The following is an 18,319-nucleotide window of genomic DNA, read 5'->3' on the forward strand; positions in this document are numbered from 1 at the left end:
GGGGGGGGGGGGCGTTCAGGTTGTTTTTCAGTCAGGAGGACAAAACCTGTCCTCTTCATTCATGAGTTAACCACTTCATCGTCTCCCACAGACGGGGGGAGGGAGGGGGAGGACAGAAAAGCCAGCTGATGCTCGGATCGCGCACGGCGTTAAGTTTTAGCTTCGGTAATTACGCAACAGCCTCCATGTTGGTTTGCTGCAGCTGCACGCAGCTCTTTGTCTTTAAAGGGGGAAAAAAAATCTGCGTTCTGCGGCCTGAACGGGTCAGAGGCGCCGTTTCCCGCCGCCCGAGCGCGTGGGGGGAGAAAACGAAGCACGTCGTCGTCCCTTCGACTCACCCCCGAATGAAGCAAGCTCAGACAACGTGTTCATACAAGATCAGAAATTGTATTTGGCAATTTTTTTTTCTTTTTTTTTTTTAAAACAAGTGCATACAAGTACAGCTAAAAGCATTTTTTTTTGTTTATTTGTTTTTTTTCTTTTTTTTAGTTTTGCCAAGTGCTCGTAGAGTAGCATTAGTCACATTCTACGTTAAACAGGAACTGCCACCAGACCTAGAAGTACATCAAGAATTTCTGTTAAACATCAACAAAGGGGAACGTAGTTCATTATGATGAGTACATACCTTTATCTTCAAAAATATAGAAACACAATGTATTCAAAAATCAAAAATTATACAACCATGTTTACGAAGTATACTCTTCCCTTGGGTCCAATATGTACAAGTCTGTTACTTTGTTTTGAATGGTATGTAGGTGATATTTATATATTTATAATCGTTTTTTTTTTGGGCCTCCCCTCCCCGAAGAAGTGTCCGGACAAAATCAAGGGTCCCTCTCCTTTTTTACTTTGACGTCCCCCGCGAGGATGGTGGCGATCTCCCCCTGCATGAAAGCCCACGGCACGTTGGAGCCGACCAGGGGGCATTTCTCGCCGCTCGGACAGTACACCTCGCCTGTGGCGCCCTGCTGCTTTATGCTTTCCCTCGAGCACGGAAAGCAGAACTTGTGAGAGGGCACGGACGGGCACTGGACAAAGTGCGTGTCCTCCAGGCGCTCGTGGCACAGCGTGCAGCACAGCGGTATGCTGCCCGGCACCGAGGAGTCCGGGATGCTGGCGGGGTGCCCCTGGTCCATGCCCGCCACCTGCGGGGTGCCCGCCCCGGACCCCTCCCTCTGCGCCAGCCGCCTCTGGCTCATGGAGGACGGCGACAGCGGGCTGCTGCTGTTCCTCCGGGTGGTGGAGTGCACCTGGTTGCCGTCCTTGGGGGAGCTGTTCCCGCCCGCGTTGTCCGCCGCCATGATGAGGGCCGCCATGGGGGACTGGCCGTTCTGGGCCGCCTCGGGCGGGGTGGTGCGCGGGTGTGGGGATATCGTGGAGGGGGGGTTTGTGAAGCTCGGCGGCGGCACTGGGGGCATCTTGAGTCCCTCGGCGGGCGCCGGTAGCCACTGTTGCCCCTCGCCGTTGAGCTTGGCGGCGGTGCCTTCGCCCTCCGGCTCGGGCGAGGCTTTTCTCTTCAAGCGGGGGTGCTTTCCTCTGTCTGCTGGGAGGGGGGGCAGAGAGAGAAAGGGTTAAAGAGAGCAGCACATTTCTCCTTCTCTCCTGCAGCTCCAGACAACAAAGCCAACACACACATGCAACCTGAAATGTGCAGCACTCCTCTCACCTGACTTGGAGGCGGCGGCGCTGCTGTCGAAGCCCATGACCCTTTGTTGCATGGCCGCGTGGTCCTTCTTGAACCTGTTGTCGAAGGTGTGCAGAGCCATCAGGTCCCGCACCGTCTTGCCCTTGCTCCACTCCTGCTCCCGGCTCTTCTCCGGGATCTCCGGCGTCAGGCTGTCCGGCCGGTGCTTCTCCTTCGCCTCCCGGTCGTGCTCGCTGCTGGACACCGAGGCGGGTCTCTTGCCCAGGTCTGCGGGGCTTCCGGAGGGCAGCCCCAGGATCTGGCCCGGTCTCCCGTTGACGTGCACCGGCATGCTGCCGTTGACCAGCGGCATCAGGCTCTGCGGCACTGAGCTGTTCCGGCGCGGGTTCGGGCTCTGGCGGTTCAGCTCGGGCGGCTCGTCGGGTTTGGGGAATCCGTTCGGGACCGGGATGCCGTTCGCCTGCCTGCCGGGCTGGTACTCCGGACCGAGCCTGGGCGGGCGGTCCGAGGAGAGCGGGTAGCGGTCCAGGGGCTGCGGCGGCCGGGAGCCCGGGTCGCCCGCCGCGGCGTGCATGTCCTTCCCGGAGAGCTGCTGCGCCGCCTTCCCCGGCCCGGGAGACCGCCCCTCCTGGAAGCCGTGAGCCCGCTTCAGCTGTCGGGCCGTCTCGATGACGAACTCGATGCGGTCCGCTCCCTCGTAGTTGACACATCCCCTGCAGACGGGCTCGGTAAAATCCCAAATCATGGCCCAGGGCATGCGGGGCAGGTCGCACAGATAACACGACTGCCTCCGGGAGGAAGCAGCGACCGCCGCGGACGACATTTCGCTCCGACCGGGGAAAGGGGGGGGAGGGCGAAGAAAAGGAAAAAAAACACCCTTAAAATGTCCTCCTCTGCCGCAGAACCCCACAAAGAAATAGTCCAAGCCGGGAGGGAGGGGGAAGCTGGTCCTCTCCCGACTTTTTAGAGGCTGAAGTTTCGGAGGGAGAAGTTCATGTCGGTGTGTACTTTACTCCGGCGCTCCTCTATCTATCTCCGCCGACGACGAGTCTACTACTGGCTCAATGTGGAGCAGTGACGTCACCACGCCTGCTTCCACTTCAGTTTCTATTGACTTGATTTCTTCGACAGAACCCCCACCTCCTCTCCTCTCCTGCCTCTCCTGCCTCTCCTCTCTCCCCCCTCTTTACTGCAGCCTCTGTCACTCAGCCCCTTTTTTTATTTTTTTAAATCACATGAGCTTCTTGCCAAAAACAGCACACCCGTATCGCCGCCTCCGACAGGTCGTGTTGTTGTTGTGATCGGTCGAGGACTGCGCGCGCCCAGCATTTCCGATCGTTTTTCCTTTAAATTTATTTTTTATTTAAATAAACATATAAAACAGGGAATGCTTCAAATCCGAATAAAAAATGCCTACTGTTTGAAAAAAAAAAAAGTAAACAGCAGGTTCCTCCTTGTTATTTGGGTCAACCCGATTCAAAATGGCGGCCGCCGCGACCTCGGCAAAAACACAAACAATGGCGACGATGACTGAGTCATTTTTAGAGCTGGAATGTGGTGTAGCTAAAGTAACTCCAGCCATACACACAGTTTGCTTAATTTCCTGTTTAAAATGGCCGCCGCAGCTAATGCTAAAATGGCTATAACTCAGTAATTTTTACTAATATTTAACTGAAATCTTTTGTACTAGGTGATTGAAGCGTCTTAGTGCTAACAGGTTGCTAAACTGTTTGTTTAAAATTCAAAATGGCCGCCATAACTAACTTGGCATATGCAAAAAATGGCTTTAATTCAATATTTTTTAAGGATATTTATCTTATGTTTTCTGTACTAGTTGACTTGTATAACTCTATATTAAATAGGTGTTTGTTAATCATTTTTGTTCGTGTCAAATTATATATTTGTAGCAATTTGTGTGTTTGCTAATGTCGATTAGCTGTGGCAGCCATTTTGAATATGGCTGACTCAAAACCACGTAACTGCCTCTGCGCTCACTGTATGCGTCAGAGACAACAGTCAGCTACTACAACACCTATTTTAGCGCAGCATCTGTAAAACCGCATAGTTATAGCCATTTTTTGTGTTGATTAGCTGTGGCGGCCATCTTGAATTTGGTTGAATCAAAGCCAGGGCATTAGTTTTTGTTGCATGTATTGTACGTGCTGGCAACAACAGTCAGCTACTACAACACCAATTATAGCTAGTATCTGTAAATTTCTATTGTCATAGCCATTTTTGTGTTTGCTACTGTTGATTAGCTGTGTCGGCCATCTTGAATTTGGTTGACTCAAAGCCAGGGGATTAGTTTTTGCTGCATGTATTGTACGTGCTGGCGACAACAGTCGGCTACTACAACACCTATTTTAGCTCAGTATCTGTAAATTTATATTGTTATAACCATTTTTGTGGTTGCTACTGTTGATTAGCTGTGTCGGCCATCTTGGATTGAAGCAAACGGCTGTAATGATTGCTTTCTGCAGGTTTCGCTGAAAGCCATGCAGTGGTTTATGGGATGTTTTGGACAGAAACATAATCGCTCCGCTGCTACTTTGTCCTGATTTCAGAGTGTTATCCGGCGCTGCTGCGGCTTGTTTTTTCTCGATGCAGTGAGCCGCCGTGCAACGGATGACCCTGTTAGGAAAAACAACCGAGCTCCGCTGTAATCCAAAACAGCTGCGCAAAAACGCACAGAGATATATCTATTTTAGGATATGTTTTTATTTTACAGCCCACATACCCCCCCCCCCTCCCTCCTCTTCCCCTTCCTCTGTCCTCCCGGGACACCTCAGACCTGTCAGACCCCTCCCTCCTCTTCCCCCTTCTGCTGTTCTGTTGGCTCACCGGCATGAATTCTTTCAGATAATATTTTCCTGGCAAGTTATAAAAAGAAGAAGAAGGAAAAAAATGGCGCCTCCAATCGCCTGTAACCAGGAAGCTCTGTCATGAGGTGGGGATTTCCAGCCTGTGTTGTAAACTTGAATGGGACGCTGGTTTCGCTCCCACACACCAACATTTAAACGCAACCATTTAAAATTAAAACCGACGCACTAGCGTTCTTTTAAAGAATGCATGTCGCCCGCCGGTTTTAAACTGGAGCCATCTTGTGCCGAGACGCCGTTTTGGTCAGATCCTGCAAACGGGAGCTGATCCGTGTTGTTGCCACATTGCGAGCCGCTCGTGTCGTGGATGACTCTCAGCTACTACCACACCAAGCTCTAACTATCCCAGTCTTCATTTCTGCGTCACTTAGCTGTGGCGGCCATCTTGAATTGGGTTTACTTTTAGCTGCGCAGCTGGTGACTACTTCCTGCTAGTTTGATTAAAATATCTGTTCATCAGATATTTTCAGGCTTTTCTCTTTATTACAACACTTCTTTCTCTATTTTTAACCTCTTGTTGTTAAACTGAATAGATTTAAAAGGAAAAAAAAGGAGGTTTAGTTGCTTCACGGTTGTCGTATGTTTTACAGGAAAGGAAAAATGAATCTGGATACCAAACCCAGCCAAAATCCCCTGAAGTAAAAGTGTTTTTTTAAGAAGAAAAAGGGTTTTGAAACACGGAGGAGTGTCCTCAGCAGTTCAGATTCCTCCCTCCCACCTCTCCGCTCATCTGGTCTGATTCCAGCTCGTTGCAGCTTTTTAGCCTCGGGCTTCTGGGTGAGGCAATGCGTCTGAAACCTGCAGACACAAAGCAGGATATGTTTGTGCAAGTCCATGTGACGTTGGAAAGAGGAAGCAAGATATTTAGTGATGTAACACCATCCGCCTCGCCCATCTACGAAACATGAGGCCATTTTGGCCGCGTGCCTGCGGCCATGATCGACACCTAACCCTCCTCCTATACGTCGCACGCTCACAAAACCTGAACTCCGGCGCTTCTCGTTGCTTTGTCTCAAATTTCAGTCCTCGTCGGGGCCGGGCAACGAAAAGGGAAGCGCTGCTGCTGAGCTTTTACGGTGCAGTTGTGGAAACGACTGCTGCGAGGGGACAAAATAAACAAATCCCTTCCTGGAGATTGGTGGAAAAGCAGTCGCTTTGATCCTCTCTTTTCTTTTTCTTTTTTTTTGCTTACCACTCGTTTGTCTGAGCAAATAGCTGCAGGGTCCAAACAGCTATTGCGCAAGAACGGCGTGCTGAGATTCATTTAAATCCTGATCTAATGAGGAGATGGTTAATTAGAGGCCCAGCTTTCCTTGAAGGAATGCATATCGCCCAAATTTTAGCTCATAATCTGTGAAACCACCTGAGATGTAGCCATCTTTTTAGCCACTTTTCGTCCATCTTGAACCGGGTTGACTTTTAGCTCAGCTGAAAACAGATCCAATTCAATCAGCTCAGCTCAGAGTACGATTTAGGGATCAGCCTCAGTGACTACCACACCAAATTTGAGCTCAGTATCTGTAAAACTGACCGAGCTGTCGCCATTTCTGTGTTGGTGAGATCAATGTGCTGTGGCGTCCATCTTGAATCAGGTTGAGTGATGATTGGGTTAATGAGATATTTAGATATTTAGCGAGTTGTTTTAAATAAATTAAGCGAGAGGAAGCCACGGATGGCTCTGATTGGCAGATTTGAGCACGTATGGAGTAGAAAGAATCGGTGCCGTGTGACCTGGGCTGGTGGCCATCCGATTCGAACCGCCGCCGCCGTTAAACCCAGACGGAGCGGCTGCATAATTCACTTCTTCTTCTCCTCTTTTTAAAGTGTAGATTGAGACGTGAAGCAGCTAAATAAAGCCTGAGAGGTAGGTGGCGGCCAGGGGAATACCCGGCAGCATGTGACAGCATCACACACGGCCCGATGAGATGACGTTACTCGGGTTTTATCACTTTCTGAGCCACATGTTTTATTCAGGGGGACGAATCATTTCGGATTCTCTGTGAAGTTTGCAGCTTTAGCCGAGCTCAGCCCTGGATGTTTAATTCCTTTTCTCTGCGTCTGCTCTGTTTTCTCCCCCCCCCCACTAACATTTATGTTATATAACTGTGTTTTTTAGAACGAGGCGAACTGTAATACATTCGCTCTGACTCCAAAGGAGGTTATAACGGGAGGCAGCGAGTGACCTATCTTTACAGCGAGGCGAAGGCTGGAAAACGCAGCTCCTGAATGGGAGCGGTAACCATGGAGATCACATTACCCCGACTACCATATATATCCTGTTTACGCTCCTATTTTTAGCCACGCAAGATTAGTGCACTGATTTAAATTAGGGGAGTTCTGAAACATGACGCGCTCTCTTCTGCTTCTTCAGCTGCTTTCTGTTTGTCAGAGAAGTTTTACAGATTTTTATTTTGTATTTAAAATGAACTCTTCTGTCTGAGCTCTGAAGAGACGTTAAAGGGTCTCATTAGGGTCGCCGACGCAGCTGTGGCCGTCACTCCCTGACTGCCAAGTTGTTAGAAAGCAGACTGAAAAGTAAGCCTCAAACGAAGAGCTTTGGTGTGCGCTCCGGGTAAATCTTACAGAAAACTCCAAGTCAGACGTTAAAAACTCCTGAACCGTGAGCAGCAGGAGGCTCTGATGGTCACACATGCATGTTTTTATGCTTCTGCTGTGTTTTACGAGGAGGTAAGACGAGCTAGAAAGACCCTTCACTTCCTGTTTTGAAGCGAATAGCTTGAGCTCGATTTTATCGAATCGTTGGTGCGCGGTCTCTGCGCTCCGGGTAAATTTGAGAGAAAACTATGAGTCCCACAGCAGTGAGACACACACTGGACGAAAGAGGACAAAAATGCCCAAGTTTTGATGTATAACTCGTATACGTACCAAAAAGAGACGTGGGGGGTTTGTTTCGTCAAACGTCTGGAATGATTGATTGAAACGTCGGCGGCATCAACTGCCTGTTGAACGCTCCGTGGAAAAATCTCCCGAAATCGTCAAACTTTAAACTGCCGTCGTGTAAAAACCACAAAGGATACCAAAGCAACAGTTCAGAGCGGTTAATTCAAGCTTTCTGAGACGAGTTTAAACCTCGAACGATGTTTCTGCGTCGAAGCACATCTGAGCTGTGGCGCCCCAAAGATGGCCGGGTTTTCTCACGCATTCCTCCAAAATTTGATTTGTTTTTTGTGAGTTTTGCCGTTGTTGTGCGACGTCTTCGCCTGATCGAGCCGGGCGTTTCTGCGTTCCGATCTTTCGTTTTTCATCTCGAAGCTGCGCGACAAGATACGGCACCGAAACAGGCCGAGCAGGGCACCGTCGAAGGGTGCTTCGACGCGCTCGGCAAGCCTCGCGGTTTGAGGAGTCGGCTTTGGTTTGCAAAATAAAATAAAGTATGAAATGGTGGAATTTGAATGAAATGGAGGGTCGACAAGCAGAAACGGGGTGGCGGCGGTGGTGGCGGGGGGGTGGAAATGTGCTTGGCGGCTGGAATCTGCAGAGGTGATGTCATTGGCCAGAGCGAGAGGCGAGTGAAAAACAAGTCTCTCTCTTTATTCTGATCCTCTTTGCAGTCCCAGCAGGGGGAGGGCGGTAGACGTGGTGGTGTTGGCGGGGAGGGGTGGTGGCTGGCAGCCCGCCAAGGCAAGGGCTGCTGGGAAATGGTAAAGGATGCCAAGCAGGCCCCACCACCAACATTAGAAGCTCACATCTTTGTTCTCTGAAACCTGGTGTGCTGCCAAAGGCCTCATTTCAGCTCCATGGCATGATTACACTGGATGTAGGCCAACTACTGAGAGCTCCCTCCCCGGACTCCCTCCCTCCCTCCCTCCCGCTCGCTCTCTCCCCCCTTTTTTTCCACTGCCTTCAAAAGCTTTTCTGCCAAACATGCAGCAGTTGCCATGGCTGCAGAGAACGGAGCATTAAAAAAAGGAGAGTAATGAGTCAGGCTTGGACCCAGATGTGCCACATGTGTATCCATTTAGAAAAAAGAGAGAGAGAGAGAGAGACGGTAACGTATCCCCTAAATCTGCCCGCCTCGTCAGGGACTGACAACTTTACTGAAAAGGCTGAGAGGAGCGAGGAGGCGGGGGAGGAAAAGTCCCCCCGCAGAAAAAAAAAAAAATGAAATAAAAAAAAAAATGTAAATGAACGGCATTGTTTTCACTTCCATTTTTAAGCAGGAGGCAGTTTCAGTGGTTTGCTGAGCAGTTTGGTAACCAGGAACAGAAAGAGCCGAGCTTCGGTGATGATGATGATGCACCTAAAGACGCCTTCGCATGTTTTAGATATTTAAATATAACCGGCAGCATCACTTCCTGTCCGGAAACCCCCGTGGTTTCTTCAGACACAAGCAGATGTTGTTGTAAACAACCTTCTGCAGAAGATTTCACGGTTCAGATCAGAGCTCTGTGACCTTTACTTTGAAAAAAATAAAACATAATTTCTGCATTTGTAGAATTTGTCCGGAAACACAAACTGTAATAAACTATAAAGAACAAACTCTTATGAAAAAGGGGAACAAATTCTCATTAATTAATAACCCCTCAGATCGAATTAAAACACTGAACTTTTAAAGTGTTTAAAAATAAAGTATTATTTGGAGAAACAAGCTTCCGTCTGCGGCCTAATAAATTATTAGACTGAACTTAATTCAACCGATTTGTTGGATTTTTAACTGAAAATCTTCTAATAAGAGCAGAAACTTTCATTTATTTAAACTTTTATTGTTTCTTTAAATCAAGGTGAAGTCATTCATGTCTGGATCTCATTCAGCCGATGTGCTAGCATTTAGCTATTTAGACATTTTCAAAAGATTTCTATTTATTTACATTTTTAGCTAATGTTTTGCCTCTTTACATGTTTAAGCTAGCATTTTGGCAGTTTGCTTTCTTTTCTTTAGCTTGTCATATTTTAGCATTTTGCTACTTTTTTTTACTTTTTAGCTAACATGTTGCTATGTTTAGCTAGCGTTCTGCTACTATTAGTTTTAAGCTAGCATTTTTGCTGTTTTTACTTTTTTTACTTAGCATTTTACCGCTTTAAGCCACTGTTTTAGCTAGCTGCTTACCTCTAAGCTAGAGTTTTGCCATTTTTAGATTTTAGTTAACGTTTACTTCTCTATTACAATCTTTTGCCACTTTAGCTAGCCTTTTGCTACTTTTAGCTTTAAACTAGCTTTTTGTTGCTGTTAGCTAGAGTTTTCTACTTTTAGCTTCAAGCTAATGTTTTGACTTTTTTTCATTATTTTGACCATTTATTTGTTTAAGCTAGTTTCACCATTTTTAGATTTTAGCTAGCATTTTGCTACTTTCAGCTATTTGATAGTATTTTGCTAGTTTTACTTTTTAGCTTACCTATTGCTATGTTTAGCTAGCATTTTGCTATTCTTAGTTTTAAGCTAGCATTTAGCTATTTTTACCTTTTTAACCTAGGATTTTGCCGCCTTAAGCTACTGTTTTAGCTAGCTGCTTACCTTTAAGCTAGAGTTTTGTCATTTTTAGATTGTAGCTAGCGTTTCTGTGTTTTGCTAGTTTTACTTTTCAGCTAACATGTTGCTACAATTATTGAACACTTTGCTGCTTTACTTGTTTTAACGTAGCATTTTGCTCTTTTAAGTTTTTTTCAGCTAGCATTTTGGTTAGCATTTGACCTATTTTAGCTTTCAGCCTCTTCAAGTCATCCAGCACAAAGAACTCATGTTGCATTTGTACAAAAAATGGACTTTCTTGTTTCTAACCCTTATGAGGTTTTGTATAACATCTTATTTTCATAACATTGTTTGAAAACTGCTCCTTATTTTCCAAACATCTTTTCTGGCGGCTAACAGGCTAATCATTAGCATCATTCATTCACAGAATTGGTCAAACCAGCCTTTTTATTGTAGATGTGAACAAAAGGGACGTTTTGTGTTGATTTTGGTACAAAGAGCCGCTGCGGAGGGGACGCATGTGGCCCTGGAGCCACAGGTTTCAGACCAGCAGCTTCATTTATTGACCTTTTTAAGGAAGGAGTCGGTGCTGTTTGGAAAACTTGCGCTGACTTTGTGACTCGCTGGGAGAAAAATGTTAAAAATGTTACTCTGCAGCATAATGGGCTCCGAGTTTCCAGCAGGACGGCGTCATCGCCTGCAGTCAGACTGCAGCACTTTATTTCTTTTATTTTTTTTATTTTTATCTGCATCTGTTTTGCTCCTGACGGGTCTTTACTCAAAGGTCTGCAGAGCCTTAATGGGAGCGTTTTTTTTTTCCTCCCCTTGAGAAAAAAAAAGGCATTTCTTCCTGTTGCTGTGTGTTTACGGGGTTATGTAAGCCCCGTCCAACGAGCCAGAATAAAACCTGACCAAAGTAGGAATATTCCTCACAGCGGCTCGGAAAACAGACCCTGACGTTTCTGGTGCAGGACGAGTTAATATATTCGAGTGTGGGTGGCGTGCTCCTCTTCTTCCTACAAAAAAAAACTGGTTACATTATCGCCCAAACAGTGTCTCCAGTATCCACTGGATGGATTTCGACAAAACTCTTAGGAATTAGTCAATGGATAAACAAACACCTGCAGCCATTTAGTGTTTGGAGTAAAAAAAAAATGCCCGGTTTTAAACACGGCGAGTTCACGGCGAACAACCCAAGCGCCATTTTCCAGGTTTGACCAAAAACGGCGCCAACAGGAGGTGGTTTCTGGAAACTTTGCCAAAAAAAAAGGTTTCCAGAAATCTGCTTGTGCGCCGGCGCCGCGTTGAAGCACCCTTTGCTGGTGCCCTGCTCGGTCTGTTTCAGTGCCGCATCTTGTCGCGCTGCTTCGAGATGAAAAACAATGGTCGGAACTATCAAAAGCGGAACCTGCCGGTGGCGGGTGATATGCATCCCGTCAGGAAAACATTCAGCCTTGTATGGTTTCCCGTGACCTCACAAGCGTATTTATAGCCGCCTCCTTCAGAAGGTGTCGCCGCGTTGCTGCAGCTGGAAGAAGATCAAACAGAGAGGGGAAGAAAAAAGCGCCGTGCAGAACATTAATAACGCCGGCGTGAAGGCAAGGGGAGACTTGGAATAGCTGAAGGGTGACCTAATTGGGAAAACTTCAGCTCCTTTTCGGTAGTAAATGATTCAGCGTGCGGCTTGTTCTGCGCCGGAGACGTGAGGAGGGTCCCGTCTATCGTTTGCAGATGTTGTAGTTAAATCTGAAGAGGGATGTGTGTTCAGCTCCTTCATAAATCAGAGCCCTGTTTGATTGTCTGCTTCAGGGACGGCGTTCCGTCCTTCCTCGCCGTCCCCGTGACCGCAGCATCTCCGGGCACACGATGCTTCAGGGAAAATGGAGGCCTGACGATGAGCGCCTGGAACGAGCCGCTCGGCGTCACGAAGGACGTGAAATCTTCAGGAACTCCGCTTCAGCTCGTCTGTTTGTCAGATACGATCCGGCATCCCGTACGGCGGCATTCCTGGCCTGGACCGCCACGACCTTGCACGTTTTACCGTAAATAAACAACTCAGCGGATTTGTTTCGTGTCCCTGAGACAAAATGGAGGAACAAACGGATGCAACGACGAATACTGGAACATTTCTCCTCCGATGCCCCCAAATCAATTTGCTGTTTTTATTAATCTAAGACCACAAAATGGCCACATTCGACTGTTTAAACTGAAAAGCTGCTGGCAGCGGCTCATTGGGGTCACCGTGGTAACCACGTCAATCACTTCCTGACGAGGCGGCACAAAACGCAGACTAGAAAGTAAACCTCGAGCTGACAGGCCGCTGAAAAAACGAAAAGTCGCGTTGAGGAAACTCCTGAACCGCCTGTGGTGACGCTTAGCTTCCAGGTTTGAAGAGATGCAACACAATGGGAGTCAATGGGAGTTAATGGAAGTCAATGGAAGATAGTATGAGTCAATTTAAGTCAATGGGAGTCAACAGGAGTCAATGGGAGTCAATGGAAGTCAATGGGTGTCAATCTGAGTCAATGGGAGTCAATGGAAGCCAATAGAAGACAATGGAAGTCGATGAGAGTCAATGGGAGCTCTCTGGATGGATTTGAGAGAAAACTGTAAGTCCTGCCGCAGAGAGACGCCGAGTGAAAGGACAGAAACGTCTATAGGAGGAAAGTTTGAAAGCAGGTTTGTTAAATATTTGGACATCGTCACCTTCCAAGATGGACGTCCTTTGAGTAAAAATCATTAAAGATTTTAAAAATGTCAGATCTGTAATTTAAAGTCCAATGGAAGTGAAAGAATAAAAGCAGTAATGGTTGCAAAGTGTTTTTATTTGAACCCTAATCTTTCTCGACTCCATTTCTCTCTTTGCTTTCCTCGTTCAGCAGCAGATCTCTTCTCGTTGTTCAGGCTGCAGCCGGCCTGATGTAGGTCAGCCGCTCGAGCTTCCATGTGAGGTTTTGGCACTAGTGCTTTTGTTTACATCGAGCGCAAACCTGCATTTCAGGTTTTTCATATCAGAATATTTGGAAAACTACTGGAGTGAACTCTGTCAAACTGCACCGTTTGGTGTAAATCGGGATAATTTAAAGTTTGATTTCTTGTTTCGCCGCGAGTCGCTTGACGGCGTCGGCAGCTTTAATCGTGTGAGAATAAATGGAAGCTGTAGCTTTAAGCGTGAGCGCTGCCTTTGTGTTTACATTTTGTCATGAATGACCCACATTTAGCAGCTGAACTGTACGTTAGGCAGCGCCGTGAACTTCCTGGACGAACCGGTTCTGCCGGCGTGAGTCACGGTGGCGGGCAGGACCCGAGCGGCGCAGTGGCGCAGCGGCGCTGTGGGAAGAAGCTGACCGTTAGGAGCCCTGACGCAACGGGCGAAGGTCTCGGAGGAGCGGGAGGAGCACTGTGGGAAAGTCGGAGCGGCCTTGGAGGAGGCCGATAAGGCGACCCCGCGCCCGCATGTTTTTCGTTCTGCAGCTCCGTGACGACGGCGAGCGGCGGGGCTGCACAGAACCTGAAGGGCACGCAGGGCGCGGCGTCACGTTATCAGTCTGCAGCTCGTCCTGCAGGTTCCAGCCTGTTTTCAAACTGTTTAATGAAAGCTTCAGGCGGCCTCCCCCCCTCCCCGCGATGGGATCCACATTGTCGAGTTGGCACACAGACGTGTAACTCGATCATCTGAAAGGCCTTTCTCTCACCGAAGAGGGATAAAGTTCACCTGCGCCGCGTTGCCACACAAAGGAGGGGGGAGGAGCCAGACGGCCCCAAAGAGGAAACGGCCTCCAACCAACTGACAAGTCGAGCTACACCCAGGGTTGCCCTGGAGGACAGAACCTCCCCCCCCGCCCTGACTTTTATTTTCACGTATCTGCAAAACATCTTTGCGGCGAGCGCGAGTCACTCTTCCTTCCTGATGGGCGGGCAGGAACGCTCTTTGTGCTGCTCGTGATGAAATCACCACAAACAGAAAAGAAGCTCGAAACGCCACGGGACAAAAACAGCTCGCCGTTCCTTCAAGGAATGCACGTGTCGCAGAAATAAACGGTTAACAGCGTCCTCACCACATTTTAGCCGTAAAGGTCACCGAGCTGCAGCCATTTCTGTCCACTAAGGCGTGGCGACCATCTTGAATTGTAGTTTACGAAAGCTACAACAAATCTGCTGAGTTCTTCAGCAGATATTTTGCGTGGGAATCGTTCAAAATAACTAAAACGAGGTCAGGAAGGAAGGCAGGGCGACCGCGGCGTTCGCTGCCTCCAACCAGTTAGCTCAGGTATTCGCCGCTTCACCTCGCGGCTCGTTAACGTGCGGAGACACGACGCCCGCGCCGTGTCACAAGAAGCGGAGCCTCGCAGGAATGCTGTTGTGACACATGCACGCTGTTGACACAAGAGTTAAACATCGAACCGCTCACTCTCAAACACAAAAAGGGCGGGAGCTTTAACTGCTGCCGCACCAGTTTCTGTTTGTCTTTCCACCCGGGCTGCCCACCGCCGCCGCCGTCAACAATCGTCAGGATTATCACAGAAAAGGTCTCGTCGCTGCAGCCAGGTGCCGTAGAGTGTAATGATTCACACAAGAGCTGCACAACAGGCTGCCTCGTGTGTTTGGAGATTTGCAGAGGTCACCGTGTGTGTGTGTGTGTGTGTGTGTGTGTGTGTGTGCGCGCGCGTGCGCGTGCGTTGGATGTCATGCGGTGCAGATCTCTGGCTTGGTGCAGCGAGTTCAGCAGGAGTTCAGGACAGATTCATTATTCATGCTTTTCTGTGGACCAAACGAAACACAGAGGAACCTTTTTTTCCTCCCTGGAAAAAATCCAACAGCTCGGATTTTTTCCTCCCCTCGGCTCGAAACGTATATAAATAAGTTTGCAGAATAAGTTGAGACGTTGTGTAAAATCTAAATATAAACAGAACGAGACGATTAGGAAATCTCATGAACCTGTTTATCCACGATGGAACGCCGTGAACTTATCTGCACCAAACAGGAAGTAAATGCTGGAAAAGGTTAGTGGCGCAAATAAGAAACGAAAAGGTGAATTATCAACAGGTCGGAAAGAGGACGGGGCATAAAAAGAACATTTTAGAGGCTGAATCTGTCAGAAGTAAAGATGGGCAGAGGTTCTCCAGACTGACAGGAACTGGCTGAAAAGACTGGAGCAATTTCTGAATAAAGTTCCTCAACAGAACATTGGGAAAACTCTGATTATCTCATCATATACGGCTCATAAAATCATCAAAATATTAGAGAAACCTCTGAGGTCAAAGGTCAAGGCTGGAACACTTCCACAGATCACCGTGCCGTCCACAAACGCTGCTTAAAGCTCTATCAGGCAGAGAAGAAGTCAGATGTGAACAGATGTGTCTCCTCTGGACCAAAGAGGAGAACTGTTCTGAGGTCAGATGGCCTTTCTGATGGTATGGGGGTGCATTAGCTGCCACAAAGCTCAAAGAATGATGCCGTTTCTCAGTTTAAACCTTCGACGTTTCCTCAAATTCGCTGCATTCGGTTGTTTACGTTTCGCAGCAGCGGTCTGACTTGTAGTCGTCGCTGCGAGCCGAACGCAGGAAATGTAGTGGTGTAATTCTTTACAGACGGACGGGGAGGGGGGGGAGGGGTGCCTTCAGTTTAATGTGTGTTGTCAGAGCTTTGAAAATCCCTGCTTAACAATTCGAGGAAAGCCGAGCCACCTGGAAATCTCATGACTTCCTGAACCTAATTCCAGGCAGTTATTGGGCCGTCTGACTAGCAGCTTTCATTGAGGGGGTGTAAACACTGGATGTCAGACATGTTTGCCAGAGCCAGGCCTGAATTAGGCATTAGTCCTCACGTAACGCCTGCAGTGAACTCGAACGCCTCGGCAAAGCCCCCGATTATATTTCCTCCCCGTCCGACAGATTTATAGCAGGGGAAAGAACGGGAGCGCTCCACTCCCTGTTTTTTGTTTTAAAAAAAGGGCCGCATAATGAGAGACGTTAACCGACCGGCTGCTTGTTTTGATAACCTGCAGTTGGGTTCTGAGTCCGCGCACGCAGAGCAAAGGTATGACACCACCGGGGGAGAATCCAGAACAAAATCCCCTCTCATCTCGCAACGTGCTGTGTTGGCGGAGCGTGACCTCATTCAGAGCGTACACGCAACCGCCTCGTGCTGCTTTGTTATCTCCAAACCAGCACATTCCAGCCCTTCAGAGGCGGTGAAAAATGTCAGCCTGCAGATCCTGCTGCGCTGTGAGAAACACGGGCAACAACAAATGACTCGCAGGGGGGGGGGATCTTCACAAATTTAAAACGTACAAACTCAGGAGTGGACGGGTTGTATTTAGGTCAGCCGCGGACCGATTAGGGCCGCCTGCTTACTCAGCAGCCCCGCACAAAAGCACAGCTTGCTTATAGGTCTTTTTTTAAAACAGACCGCAGGGTAGTAAATAGCTGCGAGGAGGATCACAGCCGCCGCAGCTGATTGGCTCGGCGCTGGCCCGACACAAACAGGAAGCCGATCGTACGAGTCACAGAAGAAGGGAGTGGACAAAGAAAGGCGAGCCGAGCTGCAGAGCTGCAGAGCGTGGAAGCAAAACAAAGAGAAATGTGTGAAGGCTTGTGGGATTGAGTCTGTGACTCACGGGAGGAATGCAGCCTGTGATTCAGGTCTTTGCCTCGTCAGCAGGCAGAGCGCAGAGATAATGGTGACGACGTGTGAAGCAATGGTTGGGCAAGAAGCCGCAGGATGATGAGTCGTGTTTACATCTCCACTTTAGCCTGAAGGCAGCCTGACGCCGGTGCTTTCAGTCCGTTCGCTTCCTTTAGAATAATAATAATAATAAAAACACATCATATTATAGGACCTTTTCAACATGTATTTCAGTGAATTCCAGTCGGTGTTTTTCTGCCGGAAAGTGACGCACTTTGACCTTTGGATGTGTCCAAACCGTCCGCCGACGAACTGACGTGACCGCCGCGGCCGTTTCCCCGTCCAGGTGCCTTTTTTTGTAGACAAAACACCCCCCGCCCGCTGTTCCTCCAAAACAAAATAAAATGTACACAACTCAGAGCGTCCTCGGCTTCTGTTCCTGCCTTCGTACTTTATTTTGAAAGGATCGTAAAATGGACGTCAGTGAAGGACACTTTTATTCAACCACGTGCTCATTTTTCAGCGTTTATCGTTGCAACGAATGAGGCGATGCTTAAAATGCACATCCTGGGGTTGCATTTCCTCTTGCGTCCACGCCCCGGGAGGCTGACTGCAGTCCCACCAGCCTCCTACCTTTTATTAATCTTGTCCGCTGTGATCAGAGGAACACGGAGCTGCTCACAGACGGTCTTCAGCTCTTCCTTCAGAGCTCCTCGGTCAGCTCTTCGGTTTCTCCGCTCCGTGTTCGGCGTTGTGCACGCAACCTTTAAACGGGCCGAACGACTGGTGGAAACCCCGAAGGCTCACGTGTTTCAGATTAAAGCACAACTATAATCTAAGACTAATGTTTTAGCAGGTAAGACAAACGTTTTTAAATGAAGTAAAGCGTCGTTTTTACAAGCTGCATTTGAACGTTTAACCATCTCAACTGATTTGAATCATATCCTGTTTTTATTTGCAACGAGTTGCACAACCGAGGGATTACGTAAGCCAAGCGCGGTGACTAAAATGATTTCACTTCCTCGTTGCTCGCCCTAAAAACAAAAAGGGAGCGCCGAAACGTGTTCCCCTTTTTAACATCTGCCTGCGTAGTGAAGTATTATCTGAAACCAGACGGACGGGACGGTTATCGGGCGGTTTAATCTTCAAACAGCCAATCGTGTTATCTTCAGCGTTGGGTAACTGCTGTGCAGCGAGGCGCTGTGACGGGGCAAAAGCACCGAGTGGAAATAATGAGTGACATATCAGCTTTTAGAGAAAGCAGCCCTCCTCCCTTCCTCTCCTGTCGGCCTACTTTTCCCTTCACCCGGCTGTGAAGGTCAAAAAAAAAAAAAACCCCACCACCTCCGACTGACTGGTTCAAACAGGCCTGGGAGGAGGATTAGAGGTGGTGGCGGTGCGGGGCGCGGCCTTCTGAGCATGCCCAGTGAGGAGGAATGCCGTGTGATGGCAACACATCGGGCTCTCCCATCTGCTGATGCAGTGCGTGCTCCTCCCCCCCAGGCCCGTTTTCCATCCAGTCTACTGAGCAGCCAGATCCATTTACTGTGGAGCGGCTCGGCGCTGCACTGCAGCAGACAGAGGCTTTTACTCACGCGTGCAAAAAAAAAATAAAGATGGAGGCGCAGAAACGGAAACAAACAGCTGATTCATTATTCAGAAAACTAAAGGCTTTGATCAGAGCTGCAAGGAGCAACAACAAGTTAGGGTGTAAGGAAGTTAGGGTGTTAGGAAGTTAGG

At 48.4% G+C, this 18,319-nt stretch overlaps 1 protein-coding gene and 1 long non-coding RNA gene across 3 annotated transcripts; both read right to left on the reverse strand.

The window, feature by feature from the left end:
• Positions 1–371: 371 nt before the first annotated feature.
• irf2bp2a (interferon regulatory factor 2 binding protein 2a) lies at positions 372–2,809 on the reverse strand. 2 transcript variants are annotated; one of them, XM_017424366.3, is made up of 2 exons: positions 1,667–2,809; positions 372–1,543 (listed from the first exon to the last, which is right to left on the reverse strand). In XM_017424366.3, the coding sequence occupies exons 1-2, from the start codon at positions 2,466–2,468 to the stop codon at positions 825–827; spliced, it is 1,521 nt and encodes a 506-aa protein (XP_017279855.1). In that variant the 5' UTR covers positions 2,469–2,809; the 3' UTR covers positions 372–824. The 2 variants fall into 2 exon arrangements, with proteins under 2 accessions (XP_017279855.1, XP_017279856.1); XM_017424367.3 differs by having other exon boundaries at positions 372–1,540; positions 1,667–2,807.
• Positions 2,810–4,464: 1,655 nt separating this feature from the next.
• On the reverse strand, positions 4,465–18,313 carry LOC112450772. The gene is made up of 3 exons (XR_003039456.2): positions 16,854–18,313; positions 16,572–16,749; positions 4,465–5,322 (listed from the first exon to the last, which is right to left on the reverse strand). It is a non-coding gene; the product is annotated as an uncharacterized LOC112450772 (long non-coding RNA).
• Positions 18,314–18,319: the final 6 nt, after the last annotated feature.

Source organism: Kryptolebias marmoratus, linkage group LG22, assembly GCF_001649575.2.
Source record: "Kryptolebias marmoratus isolate JLee-2015 linkage group LG22, ASM164957v2, whole genome shotgun sequence".
In the NCBI taxonomy this organism is placed as follows: Eukaryota; Metazoa; Chordata; class Actinopteri; order Cyprinodontiformes; family Rivulidae; genus Kryptolebias; species Kryptolebias marmoratus.